Source organism: Triticum dicoccoides, chromosome 5A (genome assembly GCF_002162155.2).
Source record: "Triticum dicoccoides isolate Atlit2015 ecotype Zavitan chromosome 5A, WEW_v2.0, whole genome shotgun sequence".
NCBI lineage: Eukaryota > Viridiplantae > Streptophyta > Magnoliopsida > Poales > Poaceae > Triticum > Triticum dicoccoides.
The window spans coordinates 638,128,505-638,153,074 of NC_041388.1; the positions used below are offsets into that span (position 1 = coordinate 638,128,505).

A 24,570-nucleotide genomic window follows, 5' to 3' on the forward strand; every position below is an offset into this window, starting at 1 on the left:
GACGTAGTCATTGTCGTTGAAACTCTTGCATTAGTCTAAAGCACTTGACATCAGATGTCACCGTCGCACATGGCGAGAAACACTAACCTCGCTATCCCAAGGAGAGCGGGAAGTTATAGTGGAGCTTCATCAAATCCGTCTCGTCGAACAAACTCGAGGAGGATCGAAACCCGGAAGACCAGCTCGAAGATGAAATGCCACCATCCGTCCGAGCACCGTCCTTGTGAGGACCAAAAAACCTAACCTCAACTATTAGCCAGAGATGAGGGGCCAAGCTTCCCCTCCCCGCCATCGGCCGTCGGGGCGGCTTGGGGGAGAGTCGAACCCACAGGCTCGTCGGCGGAGCCAAGAGAGCTCGAGTTCTTCCCTAGCCGCTGCTTTCACGAGAGGGGGAGGAAAAGATTTTTGACACCAGTACCGAGTTTTGAAGATAGTTGTCTAAATATCTCTTAAGTTTTGAATAGAGCTTTAGAGAAAAAAACATGAGCTCTGGTTTCTGGAGAAATCGTCTTCGTTTGATTTGCCGAAGGGTGGGGTGTCACGTATTGTCATCGCTCCGTTCTCCACCATCGTCGCTACAGCCAGCCACATCTTCTCCGGCTCAACGCCGGTCGCCGCTGCAGAAGCTAAATTGGCCAGGCCCGTCACCATGCATCAACCTCATCCTAATCAAAGTGACATTCTCGAAATATAACATCATAAACAGGAAAGTTAGAATCCACCCGCATGGAACCAAGCGCAGCAACCGAGTGCTCAAATGTCCGCGTCGTCGCATGAAAGCTATTACTCGCCAGCATACGAGCATGTTAATAGTGAAAAAAAAGTGAACAAAACAGAAAAGACACGGAATCAGCGATGTTTAATTTCTTACTATTGCTATGGTGTTTAAATTCTTGACTATCGTTATGATCAAATACAGTTTCAATATCACCAATCAAACAAACCAACAGTTATGGTTATGTAGCCAACTATTACAACCGGTTACAAGTCAGTGGAGCAGAGCTCCAGGCACGAGATGACGATGTCATGTGTACACGGATCCAGAGACATCACCAAGATCGTTTCCCAGAAAGAAGACATATTCGCTACATGCAGACAGGGATCAGGACCTGCTTGATAATCTCGCAACCTTGGCTCATCTCATCTCACTCTCCACACAGAAGGTTGGCATCGTAGACTGACAGGTTGGATCAGCCAACGCACCTGTCTCTCCTATTAAGGCTTCAGCGGAGATGGAGATCTCAGTGATTACCACCGACAAGTTCCCGCAATCACTTCAATCTCGTGCACATAGTCCGTCAGCGCTTGCTTCACTACCGGCGGGCAATCAAGAGAGCAAGATGCAACATTTTCTTCTGACAAAGTTTGTGTGGGTTTTTCAACATTTTAATATTTGCCATCTTTTCGCCAGACACCATGACACGGGCGATGCTAAAATCGTCCCCCTTTTCCAATGCAAACTGCCATTCCCTCGCTGTGATGTAGAACCAGTTTTTGTTTGAAGTTGTGGTTGCCTTCACCTCCACATACTCTATCCGATTATCTCCCCGGGTGATGATAATATCATACGGCAGTCCGGTTTCGGTGTCTGCATTAACCCACCTGACGTTCTTGGCCCCTAGCCGCTCAACCAAATGTTTGTAGGCTACAGCTTCACCAACCCTGCCAGTTTTTAGTAACTGGGCTGCGCGGAGCCTTTCCCTGTGTTCTGAAGCATTTGGCATTTTGTCACTGAAATCCATTACCTCAACCTCGCTAGGTGAACCGGTCCCGAGGTCCAAATAAGCAGGTGCACCGTCCGAGTTAATGGACATCATCATCTGAGGCTCGTCCAATGTTGCCACTGTGCTTTCTGTGTGTAAATTACTTTCTAGACTCGTATCCTCTTCTATAACCCAATCCTCGTCAAGCTGAACAGGAAACCAATTATCTTCTGTATTTGTGAGCTCAACATCATTCACCTCTGTATCTTGCAGGGGTCCAGGAAGCCAATTATCATCATTCACCTTTGTATCTTGCAGGGGTCCACGCTGACTTCTGCGAGATGTTCTAAAATCAGGAGCTGTTCTCCAATTATTAGGTGGCCAACTTGAAACAGTTCCGTCTGACCTCTGATGTTGTTTGTGAATATTGAGAACACAGGCGGATGAGGTTTCAACCGGTTTGGAATCAACACCTTGGTCGGGTACAAACTCTGGCACAAACGAGGAAGAAAAGGACCAAACCGCTTCATCTTCAGGCAATGCAGGCACATTCTGATTATTAACGACAAAAGACTCAACCTGTTCAGCTGAGGTGCCAGATTCTGCCATGGTTTTGACCATGTGCAGAAAATTCGCAAAGTGCAGATCAGGGGACCCATCAAAGAAAATTCTAGAAGTTTCCAGAAACAATGAATGTGAATCAGCTTCTTGCGTAGCATACAGAATATTTTCCTGAAAATAAATAACAGATCAAATCAACTGAACTTTAAAGCTCATGGCAGATGACATAACAGAGCAAAGCCTTAATCATGAAGTGCATCAAGCATTCAAGCAATGCCTCAGTTGCAGGAACTTCTTAAGGTCTTAATTTTGCATACAGTCGACAAAATGTCAGAAGGTCGATGCATGGCAGCACATTACACTTAATTTAACTATTTATCAGGTATAATTAGCAACCAAAGTTGGAGATTGCCAGTTATAGCATTATTCGGATGCAAAAGTACATCAGTATATTCAGTGGCACATCACTATATTCTTCAGCGGTGTCATAGGAGAGGGACCTGAGAATAAACCATCTAACTAAGCAAGCAATAGTCCATCGTAATTATCTAACAAATATGCAGTTAATATTCGGAAACAAAAGATTAGCAAGGAGGTAATCACTCACACTAGTTACCATAAAGGCGGAACAGAAACATAGGTACCAACCTGCAGAAGACAATTGCATTTGAATCTTTTCTTAGAAGAACTCTCATGTCCTTTAAGCATATACTTGTGGAACAACTTTTCAACGACAATAATCTGAAGATTGCTAAGCTTCATGATCTCATTTTGCTGAAAGTTGATATATGCATCTCTATGCGTCTTATAGGTGTAGCGTTGCATATATGGTAACAGTCCACAAAGCAAAGTAGCCTTTTCCCTGTTGTCAGCCGTGCCATAGAATATTGCTTCACGATGCACAACCTATACAAAAGCAACAAAAGTGAATGAGAACAATACTTAAGATGCACACAAATTCAGGATATGCCACTCAATAAACCAAAGTTCTGAAAAAATAACCTAAACTTAATATGCAGCTCGTGCAGTTGCGGAAAATAAAGTACTATATACTTTAAAATATGACATGTACATATCAAGTATGTTACAACTTACAACATATAACCTTCAAATGCTGCTAGCCTATTACTAGCAGATATGAGTGAAGTCATAATGTGACCCTTGCAGTCAATTTTGACGACTGTGATGAAGTCATCATCCCCAGCAAGGCTATAAAGAACTAACATGTGTATAATGTGGAAGTGGTGGAAAGTAGAGTAACTTTTTCTAGTTAAAAATAAAGAAAAGGAAAGAAGCACGTGCGACCAGTAGCCATTTCTCTATAACAAAAATGTACAGTTTTACCAAATTTCTCGTCAATTATTCTATTATAGATGGAATCATAGGATGGAGCTTTCAGAATTTTACGTTCAGAAACTTGTGGGAAATTCCAATTGACTTTGCAGTTTCAACAGCATGGCACACACCATTACAACACCTTCCACCCTCATTTCTCGCTGCTACCACTTGCAGGATGGGTAGTGGTTCTAGTGGATGGTAGAAATTAACATTGTGAAGCACATGAAAAATTCACTTCTACCATAAAGAATTGCTTTAATTTATTGCATCACTCTATTTCCTTGTTTCCTTAAATCTTCTACTGTGGTCTTTTTTTTTCAAATCCCAAAAAGGTGTCACTTCCTACTACCCATTTGTACGATGAGTAGCGTACGGTAAAATAGTCGAAGGGCCGAGGCCAATCTTTATTAAGATCGGAGAGAAGATTTACGAAGCAGCGAAGGTCGCCAAGGGTAAAAGCAGGCGAAGCTGTAGCAGAGCCTCGTGGCCAAACACCACAAACACACAACACCACGATTGCGCGAGCACCAGCAGCTAGCGGTAGCAACACATGCCACAGACACACAGCAGCACCACAGCAAAAGCACGAGCAGCCAGCTAGAAGGCCGCGGTGGTAGCAAAACACCCTGCCTCCCACCAGGGTCTCAGCTCCTCAATGACCGTGTCCACCACTCCAGCCGGGGTCAATGAGAGGCCATTGAAGATTCATGCATTGCGCTCCTTCCATATGGGCCAATGCACCAGAATCACCACCGTATCAAAGTCCCTCCTAAGCAGCTTAGGGGCAAGCTTTCCTCGCACGCAGCCACCAATCGTACGGTATAAATAGTAGTAGTGAAGCGCATTACAATCTTTCTTGTACCATAGTAAACTTTATTTATCAAAAACATTGTTTTTATGCTAACTTCCATTTTCCGGTTCTCCTAGTCATTAAATAGACAGATATGGCCCTGGTAAAGCAGGCAGCTGATAGTACCTGTCAGGCGCCAACAAACTGGCCACTCTGTTCGGTTGTGATGCAAGGGATTGTTCGTTGTGACAGCCCGCTAAACCCGCTACAGCATAGTTTGCACTGTGCCGCAGCATTTTGGTGCAAATACATTTTGTATTTTCGTATAATTCATACGTTACATATTACTCAAGATGTGAAATATGCCCCGATCTAAAAAACCAAAATATAATATTTATGTTTCTGCAAACACAGCCAAGTGGATGCAGACATGGAGCATGCCTTGCGTCTAAATTAGCTAATGGCACATAGCAAACTTTACCTATGTTTTCAAGGCGCCCAGGCGCTTTAAGGCGCTGGGGGGGCGCCTCAACGCCTAGGCGCTCAAAGCGCGAGGCGAGGCGACGCCTTAGACACTTATTATTAGGCGGTAGGGGTACTAATATGGCGGAGGAGCTTGGCTGGAGAGGGGGAGGACCGGCGGAGATGGATCTTGGCCGGAGAGGGGAAGGGCCTGTGGAGGAGGAGCTTGGCCGGACAGGGGGAGGCCGGCGGAGGAGTAGCGGATCTGGGCCGGCGGCGTGAGAGGGGAGAGCTCCTCTCTCTTTTCCCCTCGATTTGGAGTCACGGGTGTGTTCCCCTCTCTCTCCTGCCTCTGTTTACCCCCTCTCTCCCGCCCAATTTCTCTTCCCTCCCGCCAATTCCTCTTTCTGGCGCGCGCCAGCTGCTGGTTCCCGCTCAACCTGCCCACGCATGTCCAGGGCGTCCAAAATCAACTAAAGCGGCGCCTTATCCGCCTAGGCGACGCCTTGGACGCCTCAACAGCAGAAGGCGGACGCCTTAGACAGAAAACTAAGGCGACGACGACGCCTTGACGTCCCCGAGCGCTCTGACGCCTAAGCGTCGCCTAGGCGACGCCTAGGCGACGCCTTGAAAACATAGAACTTTACTAATCTTCTAATCTGTATTACTTTGCACAACTTCGCAGCTAAATGACGAATTACATACAACATTTCCAGCATTACATAATGTAGGAAAGAAGTCAATAAAGATATCATAAAACAAGAAATATATTACCTTGGATAAAGCTGGGATACCTAGGCTTTTCATCAGTGCAGCAACTCTTCCATGCAAGATTTGCTTGTCCTCAGAAGAAAGTGTACCAAATTGTATGAAGTCAACATCAATACAGTTCTGAAAGTGTTGTTTCAACTCATCATCATCTGACCAGCAAACAAGACCAAAAGATGGATGGAGAGAGACCCATTTATCAACCAGGGTTGGCAATATCGTTGTCTCCAGCTTCTGAAGAGAATCTTTCACATAAACTAGATCGTTCTTGTCATTCACAGAATGGATATCGGTAGCCCATCTCACAAATACACGGAAGACCTATGTACAATGTGGAAACGAAAGTTCATATTTTAAAGGCGTACAGCCAACAGTTGAGGCAATGACAAATAAAGACATAACTTTAGGTACTCCATGCACAAAAGCAACTTACCTGATGGGCTACTTGTGAAGGCAGTGCAACTTTAGATAGTCGTAAGAGCATCTCTACATAATCAGCTGTTGTTGGAACTTTTGGCACACCACATGCTTCCGTAAAGAATTCACAAAGGTTTGGATAGGTTGAGCACAGCATCCTTCTTGGGAACATTCTATTCTTCACCAAAACGAATTCCTCTGTCGTTTCAGAACAACCTGTTGGGTCATGCCAATAGAGATCTTTTGGGGATAAAAATTTACCATGTACGACCTCACTAGATCGAGCACGGATTAGTGGTGTAAATATAGATGAGCATGACATCAACTCCCGTTTGATGTCAATCTTTGCATCAGCTGCACCTTCTGACACGAAGGTATAGAATTTGCACATCTGGTCCACACTGAAGAAAAGGCAGGTCAACCATTAGAAATTATTTGACAAAAGAAAAATTGCAGGGTAGTGTGCGGTAAAAAACTACTACATGCCAATGGGATTGACCTGGAAATGTTCATATTAGTTCTTAAGCACATACCCACATTTTAAGCAACCACATGTATAGATTAAAATAGAAACATGGTAGTGTTTAGACTAGTAATCTTTACAGTTGCTTTGCATCTAAACATGGAGATCAGATTTTCTTTTAATGAAATACCTTGCGCTGAATGGAACTTGTGATGTCATCCATAAGTTCAGGGTCATTAAAGCGTCACTGTGGGATACATTTGTTTTGAATCCAATATCCTTCCTTAGTGACCTGCTGGATACCTGTTCCACAGAAATGAAGTTTCCAAGGTGAGTGGGATACTTGTTGGTAAGGATAAATAGAACACTTCTTTCTATTGGCTGGTAGGTAATAATAAAAACTACAAACCTGAGGTACAGCATATGGGGCCACACCACCAAGCAGGGAACGCACGTTTTCACAATCATAAAACAAATCCGTTGCAGTATGAAGGTCATAATCCACAGTTGACGCTATCCATTTGAAGCTTCTGATACATTTCATAAAGGATGACTCGACTGTTCTGCTTCCATCACAACTGGTCCCGCTTGTGAGACACCAAGCTTTTGCACTATAATGATCATCCCAGAAACTGTCAAGAACCTCCAGAAGATATATGCAATTTTCTCGGCGATTTTTTGAAGAAAATGATGATAAAATGTTAGCCAGTTCTGGTGACTCCCAGTCATACACTGTACAGGATGTTCCAGAAACACCACCTTGCAAAATTCTTCCTGCTATCAAAGAATCAACTTGGGATATGTTTTTCTCAACTTTCATTACATGCACAAAATCAGTCACACCCATCTCCTCAAAAAATTGCCTCCAACTTTTCAGCACAGATGGCAGCAAATCTGAACCATGATTCATCAAGTAACCACTATCAAGTTCTATCCATCTGATTTCAACATTCTGAAGTAGCTTGCCTATGTCCACAGGACTTCCATATTCTTTACTAAAGTGAATTGGTTCATCAGCTGGGCACTTGTAGCCATGGTTTGTAAGTAAGATGGGTCTAGTTCGTAGTTCTGACATTATCTCTTCCTTCCCAAAATTACAGCTTGTACATGGAGACTGAAGATGAAGCATGATAAAACTCACATACTCTATCATCATCATCTTATCAACCTTCTTAGCATCTGTACCATTTGGCAAGGATGTGAGGATGTGATTTTTGATAATTTCATGTCCAGACAACTTTCGCACCCCGATTTTCAGAAGAATATCCGTCAGATCGTTAGCTCTCATTTCTTCTATAAGGTATTTATTTTTACAGGACACAGAGAAAAGCAATGGACTAACAAATCGAAGGTTACCATACAGAATTGGGAAATCCTTCATGCTACCTTTGCAGTCAGGTGTGGAACCGAGAATATCATGAGGCAACCATATAGGGCCATCTGCTACAGAACTAAATGAACCATCTGAAAGTGGAATGCATGGTAATTTCCTGAGAGCACATAAAAGATCACCTTCCAGGCTTGTTGTCGAGGGAATATTTTGAAAAGAACGTGACAGCGCCAAATGAAGATTTACAAACCAAGCACATAGCCATTCCATCCCCAGGGACTCAATGCAACCCTCAGTTCGGCAAATTGATGATACCATATCAATAAAAACATTTGGTCCATGATCGTGAATACCTAGGGCCCTTGATAATGTATCAGGTATGATGATATCTTTTGACAGATAACCAAGACCAAGATGCTGATGAAGTAAGCCATCAGAAAACAGCATTTTAGTCTGTTCATCCCAACCCCTTAATGTGTTGCATGGATAGACCCATTGCGAACTAGAACCCTCCAAAACCATGCACCTATTCAGACGTAACTTGGAAAGGATTAAGTGAGGGAGCTTGCAAAAGAATCCATGAACTTCTCCTGCTAGAGGAACAAAACTCATGAATGCTGTAACAGCCTTTCCAGGGCAACTCTGGAAGCAGGGAAGGGAACAAAAGGATTCTTGTGCACTGACAAACAAAGAGGGGAATTCGGATAACAACCACTGGTTCCATGCATTATCTGCATCCACTTCCTCTCTGGAAGAAGGTAAAACAAAATCCCCTTGAAGAATGAATTTAAGACCATAGTTCCTTAGAGGTAGAAAAGCGAACACAGGCTGTTGCTTCAAGTAAGGTTCATACTCTCCTTTCTCAGTCTCCTGCAAAGTAAATGCCAGAGCTATCTCTGTAGTGTGCACATCATGGCGTACAAGTGTGCCCTGTAACTTCTTACTAACTACCAACCAACTCATTATCTCATTCCCATGTGAGATCCTCACAATGCCATCACCAAGAGCCTTCCTTCTCATAACCAGCAGTGTGTCATTCACCACATTCTTAAACTTGATACAATTTAGTCGGTTAAGGAACAGAAGCAGAGATGGGTGGAGATCTGAAAACATGGATGCAATGGAGCACATGCCAGTGTCATCCCTGAATTTAGATCTGAAGGGAAGTAAAATGCAAGTATTCCAGCGGGAACAAGCGTCCTTGTCATCTTCAACAGATAACATTCTACTCAAAGAGCTAGTATTGTAGGGTGGAACTGCAGTTGGCAATACAAAACCAATCTGGCCGTCGGTAATGTCAAATTTCACATGGAAACCATTTGAATGGATCTCTGGAGCATCAGTTACCTGACATATTAGACAAGAACAAAAATGTGATTTTTTTCCACATTAACTCGAGATTCCTACCCAAAATAGTAGATGGCAAAAAATCGAATGACTGATACAAAAAGAAATTCATGAAATCATAGATGGCAAAGCAAGCAATAGTAAAATCATTATGGCTTTATGGTGGTAATAATTGGAAATGATTCTATTAAACCTACCCGAAATACTGATTTAAATCCAATGCCCTTATTTCCAATATAACCCCTATTGGCTCCTTTCTTTGTTGAGTTACCAATATCGCAAAGAGCTCTAATGTTCTCAGCAGAAAAGCCCCTCTCATTGTTGAGAACAACAATACCATTATCCTGAAGAACGAATGCTAATGTGGGTTCAACATCCTCAAGATAAGTATTATCGTCAGCATTCTGTACCTGAATAGAGTAGGCAGATGTCAGCAAAAAACTGATCTTCGCACCAAACAAGCACAAAAAATGAACTAGTGCACAGAGTTAAGCTTACCAGCTCAAGAAGTAGGTGAGAATCCTGAGAGTATAATTCTTGTGAAAGACAATGCAGTGCTCGGCCAAGTCGAGCATGCTGCTTTGTCAACAAACTATTCTCGGTGCAGCTTAGAGCCTGATCCAAACCAAACTCATCACGTCGTATAGTCTCAATAACTAGAGCTGCTTCCTCGAGATTAATTTCTTCCCTCACGGGAGATTGGTTTGTATGCAATGCAGTTTCTGCCTTGACTCCAACAGGATTTAACATGTTCTGGTTTTCCTTATTATCCATAGAAAGGATTTGATCCTTTTCGCCAGGAAATGATTTGGTACTGTCATTCACCATATCAACATCATGAGGAATAAGCATGTTAGAGTTTTCAAGTGTAGGTCCTTCAGATACAGCTGATGTATGCCCAGAAGAAGAAAGTGTTTCTGTCTTTGCACGACCTTCAGCTAAACAGAATTCACGATAATCTTCAACCCACTCGGTAATTCCAAGTGATAACCCAACATCATGAAGCATGCAAAGCTGCCAAGTTTCTGTGGCTTCATGTAAGATAACTGAATAGCAATTTTTGGTAACTGTTCGAAGTCCGGACAATAGTATATCTGCTGCAAGACTCCGGAATTCAGAAGGCAGATGACCAAGACAATCAAGGAAAAATTTGGCAACAAAATGAATAGTGCTGTCAATGTTTGTTAAGACATCAGACATGACATTTCTTGCAGAAGACAGCTGAGAGCTTTCTTGAACATGGCCAACAAAATGAGGAGAGCTGTCACGCTGTTCAGCACTTAGATTATGGGATCCCTCAGTCACAAATGGTTTGCCTTCAGAACTAGTGTTCATTGGATCCTTGTTGTTGTTCATTATGATACCTATTGCTCGTTGTGCATAACACTTCAGTAAGGAAATTGGAGTATTCACAGAACCATTGTAAATGTGCAGCAAGGAAAGCAGCTTCACTGCCACTTGAAATGGTGAGCATTGAATAATGGCTTCTAAAAATTGGTCGACCGTTGCTGATGGATCTACTCTTATAAATCTACCATCTGTGGTCACGATGCAAGCTAGCTGTTGAACTGGACCCGCATTCAGCAGCCAGTGTATGAAGGAACCCAGTGAAGGAGCAAACAACATATCCCAATGTGACCAAAGAAGCAGATCTGACAACATTGGAGCCTTAAGTAAACAGTTAGTTGCTTCTCGTGAAGAAACTGTTTCAGAATAATAAGTTTGTTCAACAGAACTGTCCCTCTGCCCAACAACAGTATCATGCTCGCCTGGAGACATTCCAGACCACCGTTTCTCCAACAGAGAGATAGAAAACGTGATATTATTTGTGTGTGTGCTCCTTGACTGTCTCTCTATAGAACCTTTAAGTTCTTCCCCAGATTTGAATTGTGCAATATCAAAACTAATTGTCGGGAACTGCCTTTTGAGAAGCATAAGGAAACTATCCCCTGAAAAGTCGCCATCTTCTAGCCAGTTACCCTCGGCTTGGCAGAGTAGGACTTCAATTTGTTGCCGCAGTACAGAAACTTCCAGAGACGAAGAATCAGAGTTCCCCCGCTTCAACAAACTACTCAACTTAGGGGGGAAGTGATCACCATGTTTTCCCAAAAACTCAAGGAAAGTCCCATGGCCAAGAGAAGTAAATTGCTTGGCAGAAAATTGAGTAGCTACCCATATTTCACAATCATGAAGTGTCTTCAGGAACATAAAATTTTCCACTTTCAAAGCACCAGCTCTAGACACTCCACTGTTGGACTCAAAATATTCAGTAATTCTCCTGATGACATCATCAGCTGTGACATCTGCACGAACAAACACAAATGATAAGGGGGTATTTCTTTGTGTCAACTGTCAAGTGGTGCAGAAGCTGTTAGAGGTTGGTTCCAGTTCCATATCACAGAATTTGATTGAGTGCAAACAACTGAGACAAAAGAGAGCGAGTGAGAGTGAGAGAGTGAGAGAGAGAGATTACTGGGTCCAGGCTGATTGGCTCCTTTAGCAATGCATCTAGTATTTTCTTTACTCGGGGGCTCAATTTCCATAACCTCCGTTGTGGTGTTAGGAATAGGACTTGATGACAATTTATTCTCACTAAAGACATGGATCGCATCATAAATACTATCCAGCAGACCACAGGCCATAGATCTAACCTGCATATACATGACGCAGGACATTAAATATGATCACAAAATGCTACCAGAACTTTTCAGCAACAGATACAAAAAAATAAGGAAGAACTGCAAGCTACCAATCAGGACACAAGCTATCATCTCGAGAATGTACCCTAGAAACATAAACTAACAAAAAGAACTGATTTTTTTAAGACATAGACAATACACATCTACAATGTCACAAAATGTGAGGTCCAAATTTGAAATACAGCTCAAAAAACAAAAAACAAATTTAGCTCTGATAGTGCTAGTGGGCCCAATTCGAAATACGTTCGTAAAATAATTTGCCTTATTTGTTTCTCGAGCTGTGGGTCAAATTTGAGTGTGAATTTTTGTTTCATGGTAAATATATGCCGTTCTCCATGCTGAATTATTTTCAGATTTCTTTTACGACTTTTAGCTTGTGTTTTCACCTTGGGCGAACCCACCATAAGAGTTGGTGCACCGGATGCATTCACACCTCATCATACAAGTACAAGCCACGTATGCTACACCTGCAGATCTATTGGCTCACATCAGGAAATTTATGATACCGACCCTAACTAATCTTAACTTTGAAGTGCATTCTATGTGTAGCAACTAAAAAGAATGAAGCCGTTTTGCAAACAACATATCTGGTTAGTAGATCCACTTGTAATGTAGGAGTTGGCTGAAAAAGGAATCAACTCACTGCAACATTTAGGAAGCCAATGCCTGGGTATTGCGAGAAGAAATTTATCATTTTCCTCTTTTCTTCTGGTGTTTCTGTATAGTAATTTGCTATCAATTCCAAAACCTGCATCAATGAGAAGTACAAAATAAATTAGATTTGGAAATAGTAAAAGGCCCTACTGAAACTGAAAACACCTATATTCTGCTGAATAATTGATGGTATTGTTCGAATTTTAGAGTTAAAAAGGGCAGCCGAGTGCATGCAGCTCCCGCTTGCGCAGGGTCCGGGGAAGGGTCCGACCACTTTGGGTCTATTGTATGCAGCCTTTCCCTACATTTCTGTAAGAGGCTAAGATGAAGAAATTGTATCCAGAAAACATCGAAGGAGTAAGAAAAATATCAGAAAAAATGATAGAAACTAGGGAGAGGGGAGCTAACAAGTACTCCCTCCGTTCACAAATACAAGATGTTCTAACTTTTTTTCTGAATTGGATGTATATAGACATGTTTTAGTGTGTTTGTTCACTCATTTCAGTCCGTATGTAATCCATACTGAAATATCCAAGACATCTTAGATTCAGAAAAAGGTTAGAACATCTTATATTTGTGAAAGTGGGTAGCATTTTGTAAAGGAAAAAATAGTTGAGGTCCATCCAGCAAAAATATGAGGGCAGGCCTGGCGCAGTGGTGAAGTCCTCCCCACTTGTGCCAAGAGGTCCTGGGTTCGAACCAGCCTCTCTGCATTGTACTTTGCAGGGGTAAGACTAGATTCTTATAATCCCTCCCCAGACCCCACCTTGTGTGGGAACTTCTATGCACTGGGTCTGTCCTTCATCCAGCAAAAATATATGCACTGTTTTTACACCGAAAGACTCATGATCTGACCAAGCACAAATAGAATTAAGATGTGCCGCCCAGATTTGAATACCAGGATTGAAACAGTTGGAAAAATATTGGTTCAATCTGTCTGACCAAGGACAAAAAACTCCAGGCCAAAATATCATGTATGTAAACCATCAGCAGAGAAAAAAACACAAATAAACACAAATAATCGGCAGAAAGACAAGACACACAGTCTTGCAGGTTTCCATGGAAATCTGGGCATCCACCTTCATCCAACTACCAGGCTGGATCGAGGAGGGATGGCCAGATCCAGGCATGGTAAGGTGGGGATCTGGCTTTTCCCGAGCTCAAGTGCGGCAGCATGGACCACGATGACCCCAGCCTTAGTGGGGATATTTGGCGGGGGTCTCCCCCACCCCAAATATAGCTCTCGCCATCAAATCACCGACACCGCTGCTGATGTGCCAAACCGTGTTTATCAATGGAGCAGAGAGGAACATGAGAGAAATCAGTGCCTCGGTGGAGTGTTGGACCACTTCCTTTAAATTGAGTAGACCCACATGCTATGTATTCTGTTGGTATTTATGTTTGTATTTGTAGCCAAAGAGAAAGCAAGCACAGATTTTTTTATGCATATGCAGAGCCCAGATTCCGAGCTCAATGGAGCTTGAGGGCTGAAAATCCACTCTAATAAATGTAACTATAGTTCACAACTATTCAGACAACAAGGATTTGACCATAAGTAAACAGCTAGCAAGCATACCTGTTGAACTGAATGTTCACGGCATGCTTCTTTCCAGGTTGTTATGAATTTCTCCAGCTTGCCTGTACTTAGGAAGCAATTAGGCGATACTTCTTTCTTTTTTATTTGAATCTTTTGCCGCTTATTGGGCTGTTTGCACAAAGAGCTAGGAGTCCCGTTTTCCTCATATTTCCTTTTGTTTCTTGAATGGACATTTACTTCATTCGCTTTTACCTTGCTGCTCACTATAGCTGGTTTTTTACTCTGATCTGATTTCAAACCAAGACGTTTAATTTCTTCTGCTGTCGAAGGATAAGGGCAGCCACTGACACTTTTATCAACATCCTTTCTGTCAACAATATAACAGCTATCTTCGCTCTCACTGTCCTCCACGGCATCCTTCGAACTACTACCGTCATCAACTTCATCACCGGCTGAATCAAAACGAATATGTTTATTGATACCTGGTAATTGCTTTATACGGCTAGTTATATCATCGAACCTCTTGTCCAACTCCTGCTTCCCCGAATGAAAGTCTGTCTGTTTTGGTAGATCCTTCTCACAAGTGCTATCACGAGAACCACTGGTCTTGCCTAGATGTTTAATTGCAGCAACTTCATTTCTTCTGGCCTGTCGGAGGAAGGAAATGTGCAACCTACAAAACCCCCCAAAATCAGAAAAATTATATATTCTGGTGCAAAGTAAAGAGACAAAATAGTACTCCCTCCTATCCGTATTACTTGTCGCTCAAATGGATGTATCTAACACTGAAATATGTCTATATACATCCATTTCAGCCACAAGTAATATGGATCGGAGGGCGTAGCAGGAAGGCTGAAGGAAGTCATTTCTATCTCAAAGTACACACCAGTACCAGCACTGGAGCACACAAGGAAAGTGAACATGTGCCTAAAAGAGAAGGTACATACCCCAAGCTCTGTACGCGCACGCCGAGTTTCTCCTTCCCAGAGACCGACTTTTGTTCCGCGAGAAAATCCAAGAAGCTTTCCGCTGTGACTTTCTCCTTGGAATTATCGATAAACTTCTGCAGGCAACTGATAATCTCCTCACTACTAAGCTTAGGCACCTTGGATAAATCAGCAGGTACAAAAAAATAATGTGCAACAAGTGGATGCTGAAGAAAAGGCCCCAACCCCAGCTCTTCGAACTGACCAATACCCTCGTTCTTGCATATCTCAACCTCCAGGTCATGAATAGATACGATTTTTCTTGCTGCAACATAACAATGGATGAATGTGTTCACCTGACAAACAACAAACCAAGTCCATGTAAAGTCAAACAGCAGATAACCATGTGCAGTTCTCCCAAATATACTTAGTGATGATTTGACCATTAGAAAGAGCTCTGCAAGCTTTATGCTGTCGCAGAAAATGAGCAAAAAAGAAGCATTCTGGCACTTGTTACAAAATGAGCAAGCATTTAAGCAGCACTGTCTACAGAAAATGAGCAAAAAGAAGCATTCCCGCGCTTAATTTAACATGAGCAAACTAACTTTGATCATTTACCCAACGTTCAATTATTGCGAGAAGAGCCATAGTGAATTACAATGCTATGCTATGGCAAGGGAGCATATTAGTTAGGTTTCCTTTTCCTTACTCTTCTGTTTCTACATAATAGCAGAACAGAAGGTGCTGCGGAGTTTAGCACATGGTAAATTATCTGATAAGATGAGAACATGTGACGAAATTAACAAAGCAGGCATGGAACGTGCACAAGTCTGGGTGCAGTGCACTCTGCAAACATACTCGCAACTTCACCAAACACAGGGCAACAATCTCAGCGCCACTTGTGTTTACAAATGAAATCAGAACAGAGTAGTGCACGATATCCGGCATGAGACGAAGGCCTATATAAGCATGACAAAGCTAGTAAAAGAGGGAGAGCAGGGCACACGGCAGCGCCGCACCCTGTCAGTTTGCCTCATGGTGCCAACGCATGGCAGTTCAATTATGAACTGGAGCGCAGAAGAAGCAGAGTTTGCAGGGTTAACAACGTTTTTTTTCTGAACGAACCAAGCTCCAGCAATTGCAGATGAAATCATCTGTAAATTCAAAACAGAACATGTACGAGCCTTGCGAGGTAACGCAGTCGCGTAAGGTGCGAGCTACCGGGATCTCAGCCGAGCAGGAATACTGACCTTGCCCTCGATACTGAAGAGTTCGCGCAGGACGGGCACGTCGTGGAGATGGACGCCGAGGGACCCCCACGAGTCCGCCTTGAGCGCCACGAGCGCCGCCTGGGCCACCTTCCACCCGGTGACGCCCTGGCCCGCATGCGTGAGCTCGTCCCGCGCCTTGGTCGCCGCCGCCTGCGCCCTCTCGAGGGCCGCGGGGTTCCGCGGCGGCGGCGGCGGCTGCTGCTGAGGCGGGGCCGACGAGGGCGAGGGGTTGGGCGGGCGGTGCTGCACGTTGGGGGTGGTAGGGCTCTGGGCGTAGCCGGGGGAAGGGAGCGGCGGCTGCTGCTGGTACTGCTGATGCTGATGCTGGTGCTGATGCTGCTGGAACTGCTGCTGGTGGTGGAAGGCCGCGGCGAGGGCGGCCTGGTTCTGGAGGAGGAGGTGGGGGAGCATGAGATGGAAGGGGTCCTGCCCGAACTGGGGGTTGGGGGCGAAGGGGTAGGGGTTCATGGCCGCGGCCGCGGGGTCGGAGGCCGAGGCGGCGCCATGCCACGCGGCGGCGAAGGCGGCGGCGCGCGGGTCGTAGCCGTGCGGCGGCATCTGGGGGTTGCCGCGGCCCCTCATCGGGGCGGCGGGGGGTTTCGGGCGGCGCGGCTAGGGTGGGTTGGGAGGCAGAGGCGGCGCCGATGGCGTGAGGTGGAAGAAGGGAAAAGGGGAGGAGGTGTGACCTCCGTGGACACGCGCGCTAGGGCGGACTGGGCTGCGGGATTTTATCTTGGTTTACACCTCTGCGCAGCGTTGCGGGCTTCGGGCTGGGCCGGTCACAAAAATCGGCCGCCTGTCTTCATGGGGTTCCGACGTCACATTTTTTTATTCTTAGAAATCTAAAAAAAAACACTTTTGTACTTTCCTTTTTCTTCTGAAAACATAGCTTCTAGGAGTAATAGCTAGCCCCATTAACTATTTTTAAAGCACATGAAACTATGATAGCGTTGTGATATACTCCCAACGCTAGCTGTCGTGGCCATATAACTTTCTTACATGTCACCGCTTGCGTTCCCCTCCTCTTCCCCGTCTCGTGGCCTCATCGGAGCAACATCAATGGCCTGGTGCCGGCGATGGCGTGTTGGGATAAGGTATCTTCGTTTTTCCTGCCTCGGCGACGCCATATTCGGTGTCAATGAAGGGCATGTGATAGTTTGTGTCCCTAGATTTCTTCATATCTTGGCGGTTGATGCGTCTTTCAAGGAGAGCTACTTGCCCGACTTTTGATTGCAAGTTCGTATTGCGTCGGATGACTCTTCAACCAACATTGCTTCGGTGATTTTTAAATCTCATCGCAAGTGCGAATGTGTATTGATGTCTTCAATGATTATTTCAAGGTTCGGAGGGTCCTTAAACATTACAAAGACTTGTGCTCATATGTTATCGTCGACAAGCAAACGACTCGAGTAAGAGAGCATCCATGTGGTAGGTAACTAAGTTTTTTCAGTTTCAGTCGATTGACCCTAGTTGTTCGATTCAAGCCAATGGTCGCCTCGTGTTATTGTTTCACCGATGGTTTCTCTGCCCAACTCATCACACAGTCACGGCGCCATGTTCCCCTGGCTCCCCTCCCTCCCTTCCCAGTGTCATCTCCCCATCTCAAGCTCAACTGCCATCTAATCTAAGTCCCATTTAGAACGAAAGCCCCCAACCGACACTTCTAAATCCTCGTCCCAATCTCCGACGTGGTCCTAGCTTGGTCTCGCCATTAGCAACGCGGCCAGCCATGTCGCCTTCGCCTGGCCTCAAAAGTTCGCACTACATCTACTAAAAATCGACCAATCTGAAAAATATTCTCAGATGCCTAAGGAATAATAAATCCGCTAAATAACAACTAGTAATGTCACTATGTCTAGCTCCCCGGACTGGCTGACTTAATGTGGCTAAGAGCAACTCTAACTAAGTTGCCATATTTGTAGTCGTCATATTGCATATGAAGCCTGATCCGTAATATTTTGAAAGATGGCCAGGTGACGTGCAAACTCAGAGTCACCATATCCCAACCTTCATAATATACTTTTTCGTTATATTTATTCAACCACTTGAATTGAATCCAAAAGATCATATTATTTCAAATGTAATTATGCATAAAATGTTAAACAAATAGCATGAAGAAAGGCATTAGAGTTAAATCAACATGTACAAATCACATGTTGGCGTGTGCACTGTCCAGCTCTGGCATGTGCCCTTGCTTCAAAGGACCTGGAACATATGATCGTCATCTGCATCTTCTCAAAAAATGCTCGCTCACTAGATTCATGGTGTTTCGGATCCAACATGATGAAATGATTCTCCTCGGATGTCTGTTCATGTGTCACCCCACACTCCTCAATTTCAAGCCTACGCGCCTTCATCTCTTCATGGTGTCGCATGCACACTTGCATAGCATCCTACCTCGTCCTTTACTATTGGATCTTCTTCTCCTTCATCTCGAGCTTTTCTTACTTCCTCTTCTTCGTGTACTCGTTCCTTGTCCTCATCGAGACACTAATCTTTCTTTTCATCACCTCCACCTCTCCTTGTCTCTTGAGTTTCTCCTTTGTTACCTTCCTCTTTTCAGGTCGACCCATGTCAGAGGCAGGAGCGGGACCTCTAGGCACCATTTCCTCTCCATCACCATCATCATCTTCACCATCGTCCATCTTATAAGAGAAATTATGCACTCCATTTTTTAGAGAACCGTGATCATTCCTCAATTTCTACTTCTCGTTGCCTTCCAAGATATGCCAGCAATATACGAGGCCAACACAATTTGCCCTTTGACTCGGCCACTTATTGTGCCTCTCCCGGGTCATATAATCCTAAGAGATACAAATGCTCAAATTGATGTGAATGCTCGATAAAATGCAAATGTGGCAATAAAAAATTAACAAGATTGATTACATATTGCTCAATGATGACACTGCTAGGAGAAGTGTGCTTCACTTTCTCCAAACAATCAACCCAACAATTGCACATCTTTTGATCGTACCCCATCAGTTTGTGAGATTTGAGGGTATGTTTTGTTGGATGCCCAAGGTGATGTTTGAAATGCTCCTAGATGCACTTCCAATAATTTGCGCTTATTTGATCTTTTCCGGCAACCACGTCGAGAGAGATCTTTTGTCACCCCCTCACAACAACAATGTCATCACTCGCGGTGTAGCTTTCAGCCCGGATTACTTTCTTCCTTGACAAGCTGGAGGGTTGGGATTGATCAAATTTTGTATCACGATTCTCCGCATCCATTTGATCTATGCGATGCACCCACAACATCAAAATCATTTGTGCCACTGGACTCACCCATCATACTCTCGATAAATGATTCGTCCTTGATGGTCAACCCCCCAAAATCACAAAATCCTTGCTAAATCACAAACATTGCACATTTGCCAACATTTTTCCACAATCATCTCGCATTCGATTGAACAAATTGAATACAAGCAAAGTATCGCTTTTTTTTTTACCTCCATCGTCGTTTCACCCGCGTCGGACTGTGAAGGCGCTTGAGTTTCACCCGCCGTCGGGATGAAGAGAGGAGGGACTCGAGCGCTGTCTGACGTCTTCTTATTATATTTCTTCATTGACGGTTGTGCAACACAAACGGGGGGAAGGCCAATGCATGCGGTGGCATAGGGGTTGTCACCTCTAAGCCTGACTCATCACCAACAGGATGGACGAGGTGTTCGCCTAGGTAGTGGTGAATCGTAGGCAAAGGCGCAACGCCCGTTGAAGTCATGGGATCTGACTTCAAACCAACTGACTAGGAAGCGGTGGTTGAAGCGGCATCCATGGCGTTGTTAGTTGGGATTGGGGACGGAAGGAAGCGGCACAGGTGGCGCTACGGCGAGGGAGGGGAGGTGGCAACGCGCGGGCAGGAAGAGCGAATGGGGAAATGTTACTGGCGCCAAACCATTTTCGAGATGTAATGTGCCCTAAATAGCCTCTCCCCAACTACCAAACATGGAGGCTTGTAGACTCAATTGGAGCGGCCTCCAAAAATTATGCCGGATGGCGACTTTGCTAGACCTCACGGTTTTAGCCAGAATTATCGTGCTGACAACTATTGTTGCGATCGGGCACTTTTGGCAACTCTACTAGAGTTGCTCGCTCTATGTCAGCTAACCTGTATGAGCTGTCAAATTCAATATTGGCCGACTTACCTCTCTACGAGTCGGCAAATTTCAGATAAGGGCATGCTACAGTGCATACCTGCGGATGCATGGTACACGATGACGAGGAGAGCTGTTGCAGTGTTCAACTGGTCGTGTACAGTAAAAATGATCTGGGTCACTCAATTTAGATCCGGCGGTTCAAAGTGAACCAAGTTACCTGTGACCTTGGCCACACAAAGTCGGCCAAGCCGAGGCCGTGCTAGACTAGTGCTGACAGAAAATAGTGCCATGTTCATCGGTAGAGACAGATACTGCAGCACAACAACGTGCAAATCCTACAATGACAGGCCCATGTGCGGGCCAAATCCATGGCAAAGACAATGACTGAAACCAACTCACTAATTGATTGTAAACTCGCAAGATTGCTCTTCTGTGCCTGATGGGTTGTTCACGACCATTAACCACAATCAGCCACTCAAAAAGTAACAGTATCATTTCATCTAAGCTTTTCTACCATTAACATTTACAGCCGCAGTTCTTGAGCAGTCAGAAATTCTATATATATGGGAGAAAGAGGAGCACCACAAGCCGATCCAGAAGAGTCCCTACAAGCTGCCTCTTCGTTCATTCCCTCGGTCGTTTCTAGCTGAAACTCGGCCCATGTCATCTCTAACAAAATGTAAAATTTGCCACCAAAAAGTACTCCTTCAATCTCGGGCTCGGGACCATCAGCAGCAGATATGGATGATTAGCAACACCAAAAAGGGGTCAGGTGCCACCGGTTCCCTCATCGCTATCTCATGTTGCAGCACCGTGGTCTCCCAGCCTGCAGCTTGTCCCACAAACACAGCATCTGCCTGGGTGATTGGTAATGCGCGGTGTAGTAGTCGTCTATGCATCCAAATTGACAGAACTTGACGCTGTGCACGTATTCGACGGGTCTGGTGTTGTTGAAACGGCCCACCCACATTCCCATGCTCACGTCTTCCATTTTGAAGAGCTGCACAGCAAGCAAAATGTGAATTAGTCATCTGATTTTTATTACCAGAAACGAACTAGTGGTCTGTCCATGTTTTTATGTCCAGATTCTCTTCTTTCCAACCCGGTTCAAGTTATCTTGTGCTTGGAAATCTGCAGAGTTTTTTAATATGGTTTTACGGCTGCTCCACTGGGAGCACAAACATAATCTGGTGAAATTCTGGTTCATTCTGGTGATATGCAAATTGTTGACTAATTTCTGTAGTATGCGGGCCAGGAGCATTTGGATCTTACCCTTAATTTATGATCTGTAAATTCTGAAACAATGGAATCTGCGATATCAGCAGATATAACATATCCAGGACCATTTGCATATGTTGGATAATCCTCTTCTGGCCACTCCTGTCAAGTACAATAGAAAAGCAGAGATAAGAAATATGTGCATTTAATGCGGACACCATATGCTGCTTTTGGTTAAAGGGGTAACTTGATTGGAACTTAAAGTGGAAAAGCATAATAGACGTGTCTAGTATTCAGATAGTACTACCTGTTGAAATTCAGAGTAATTACCTACTGGAAAATATGAAATTATGACAGGAAGTCTGAGGCAGCACACAATAACTTTGAGAGTAAAGTTGTGCATTCTTCCTACAGATTTATTCAGGCTCTAGCAAGCAACAAAGCAAACTGTCCTACTGGCAGGAACTAATGACTGCATCTTTTATAGCAACTTTGGCTCATACATAAATTACAGCGAGGGACAAGTACGAGAACTCATCTATTTTAAATAAGAACAGAAAGTTAAATAATTTCTGGACTGTTTGCTACAGCAATGTAGTGAAGCACTAACTTAATAAACCAATGAAAGAAAAAAAGGACAATCACAACTCTTCAAGTTTACCTCGTAAGTAACAGCCCATTTCCCAATGCGCAATGGATTGTGGCGATAATTCATGTTCCCTATATAAAAACTTCTACCGGTCGGTATTTTCTTAACTTCAGCCATTACTGCATTAAGTCTAACAAAAGTATCATCATCACACTTCATTATATATTTTGCAGAGACGGCGCGGACCTGAGAGAAAAAGGGTTCATTGGTGGCAAATAGTCAATACAGCGACTTAATTAGCAAATTTGAAAATGGGTACTAGCTCTTACACATACCCCATATTCGCATATCGCAACCGTCTTCAGAACAACCAAATCATAGCTGTCCATGAATGGCACAATGACAATGTCCCCAAAATATTCTGCTTCCTTTTTCAACTCTAGATTCACTTCCTTTCTGGCATGCTGCAGAAAAGATAATTCAAAAGCTCAAGCCCATAGATAGTGGAGTACACAGCTAGGAATTACTAACCATAGATTGAGTCTAACAAAAATTACCAGCGCAACAAAAAATCGAGCGACGACATTAGAAGTCTTCTGGGCAGCAGACATCCATGTCTTGCGAGCAGCCATACGCTCTGCAAAATGGTTGCCAGCTGACAGGATGCCGATGAATATCTCGGCTGGTTCTTCTTGTAGGGGAGGGGCCTGCCAAGCTGGAAACATCTCGAGGTGTTTCTGCGGTGCAAAGCTAGGATGTGTAGTGGGCAGAGTCCCCGCAAACACTGATTGCACATCAAGGTCCCCATTCAATGATAGGCCAGTAGCATCCTCAAGCCCAAACCCCTGCAAACACCACCAGAGACAAAAGTTAGCCACAGTGCCCCACCATTTTAACATCTAATTATGCTTCTCATATCTTGATGAGCAGAGAGTTGGCACTTACGATGCGGTACGGGAATGACGTCACATGCCGGCCATCAACATTCACATGATATCCCTCCAATCCAGCGGTGAGAGTAAGAACGAAGAGGCGGTCCTCCACAAATGGGTATGGCCAAGAACTAGAAACCTTCTTGGTGCGGCCAATGAGGTGATTCAACCACCATGTCGTCTTAGACTCGTTGGACTGATCTTCGTCCTGAATCCACTTCTCACACTTGACCATCCCATCCACTGAACAACAATTCAATCAATTCTATCGTCGTACAGCCAAAATACTCAATAACAGAGTAGCTAAACAGTAGTAGTAGTAGTAGTAGTATTTGATCAGGCAACAACAAACCAAGAGAAACAGGGTGTGGCATACCAGTCTCCTCGTCGGCACGGGACATCCATCCCTCGCATCGGAGCGAGGTGCCCCACTGCATGCGGTAGCAGGTGTTCTGCTCGATGACGGGCTTGCCGCTCCAGTCGCCGCGGAGGCGGGGGTTGAAGTGGAGGATCCTGGGCGGGTCCTCGCCGTCCACCGTCTTAAGCCCCTGCAGCTCCATCATGAACTGGGAGACCATGAGGGGCTCCTCCCCCTCCCTGAGCTGCGCGATCTTGGGGTCCCGCTCGGGGTGCGCGGCGTAGGGCGTGGCGGCGACGGTGATGTATGACCCGAGCGTGAGCCCGCACGGCAGCTCCACGGTCCGCCCCCGGGCGCGGAAGTCGTCGCCGGCGAGCACGATGGAGTGCGGGCACTTGGTCCTATCCTCGTCGTCCAGCGGGTCCGGCAGGGAGGCGCCCCCGAGGGCGTAGAGGTCGGCGAAGACGCGGGCCCCGGCGGCGGCGGCCTCGGCGGCGGCCTTGCGCAGCGAGCCGCCGGCGCGGGAGGAGTTGAGGCGGGCGAGGTCGAGGCCGGAGACGATCCCCGACGGCGCCGCCTCGAGGGCCTCCCGGTGCGCGCGCACGGAGGGGCGCGCCGGCGCGGGCCGCCCGCCCGCGTCGCCGTCGACGTGCAGGTGGCGCGCCCCCGCCCCCGCGGCGCCGGGCAGGGGCAGGGAGGGCGGCGAGGCGAGGAGCACCTGGAAGAGCGCGTAGGCGAGGATGAAGAAGGCCGCGAAGCCCTGGACGGCGCGGCGGCGGGAGGGCGCCGACGCGGCGGCCGCCATCCCCCTCCGCATTGCAAGCCCTAACCCTAGCTGGGAGGAGGCGAGAGGGGGGCGGCCGGAGCCGCGGGTGCGGGTCGGGAGGGGGGCGAGCCGGGCGGAGCGGAGGCGGCCCACGGACGGAGGGATGGATGGAAAGGGAACGGGAAAGCCGAGGCCGCGGGACGGGCGTGGTACGTAGTACGTGTCTGCCCGCTGCGCTGTTGTGAAGAGACAAGAGATGATCGACGGTTTCCGCCTCGTTCAAACCGATGCGGGTCGCATTATTCTAGCGCTATTTTTATTGTGATTGCGAAAAGCAGCGCGCC

General features: G+C 45.4%; 2 protein-coding genes across 2 annotated transcripts; both read right to left on the bottom strand.

The window, feature by feature from the left end:
- Positions 1–849: 849 nt before the first annotated feature.
- Positions 850–16,863, bottom strand: LOC119303634 (protein NO VEIN-like). The gene is made up of 13 exons (XM_037580764.1): positions 16,246–16,863; positions 15,017–15,351; positions 14,109–14,742; positions 12,522–12,626; positions 11,653–11,830; positions 9,678–11,482; positions 9,377–9,589; positions 6,912–9,179; positions 6,693–6,805; positions 6,056–6,440; positions 5,629–5,943; positions 2,913–3,170; positions 850–2,435 (listed from the first exon to the last, which is right to left on the bottom strand). The coding sequence occupies exons 1-13, from the start codon at positions 16,846–16,848 to the stop codon at positions 1,314–1,316; spliced, it is 8,334 nt and encodes a 2,777-aa protein (XP_037436661.1). The 5' UTR covers positions 16,849–16,863; the 3' UTR covers positions 850–1,313.
- A 1,258-nt stretch (positions 16,864–18,121) lies between these two features.
- On the bottom strand, positions 18,122–23,984 carry LOC119303636 (hydroxyproline O-galactosyltransferase GALT5-like). Its single transcript, XM_037580765.1, has 12 exons — positions 23,479–23,984; positions 23,116–23,345; positions 22,728–23,015; positions 22,506–22,634; positions 22,243–22,416; positions 21,636–21,743; positions 21,328–21,363; positions 20,763–20,873; positions 20,581–20,674; positions 19,387–19,502; positions 18,816–18,911; positions 18,122–18,310 (listed from the first exon to the last, which is right to left on the bottom strand). The coding sequence occupies exons 1-12, from the start codon at positions 23,678–23,680 to the stop codon at positions 18,122–18,124; spliced, it is 1,773 nt and encodes a 590-aa protein (XP_037436662.1). The 5' UTR covers positions 23,681–23,984.
- Between the last annotated feature and the right edge of the window lie 586 nt (positions 23,985–24,570).

Bases quoted from the DNA above. Each gene is read 5' to 3' on its own strand.
- LOC119303634 (XM_037580764.1), bottom strand. From the start codon at position 16,848: ATGAGGGGCCGCGGCAACCCCCAGATGCCGCCGCACGGCTACGACCCG. The intron at 15,352-16,245 runs GTCAGTATTCCT...GTTGTTTGTCAG, and splicing joins TCTTCAGTATCGAGGGCAAG to GTGAACACATTCATCCATTG. The intron at 9,180-9,376 runs GTAGGTTTAATA...CTAATATGTCAG, and splicing joins GATTTAAATCAGTATTTCGG to GTAACTGATGCTCCAGAGAT.
- LOC119303636 (XM_037580765.1), bottom strand. From the start codon at position 23,680: ATGGTCTCCCAGTTCATGATGGAGCTGCAGGGGCTTAAGACGGTGGAC. The intron at 21,744-22,242 runs GTAAACTTGAAG...TGTACTTGACAG, and splicing joins AATGGGCTGTTACTTACGAG to GAGTGGCCAGAAGAGGATTA. The intron at 20,675-20,762 runs GTGAGTTGGTTT...GTTGTGCTGCAG, and splicing joins TGCGAGTTTACAATCAATTA to TATCTGTCTCTACCGATGAA.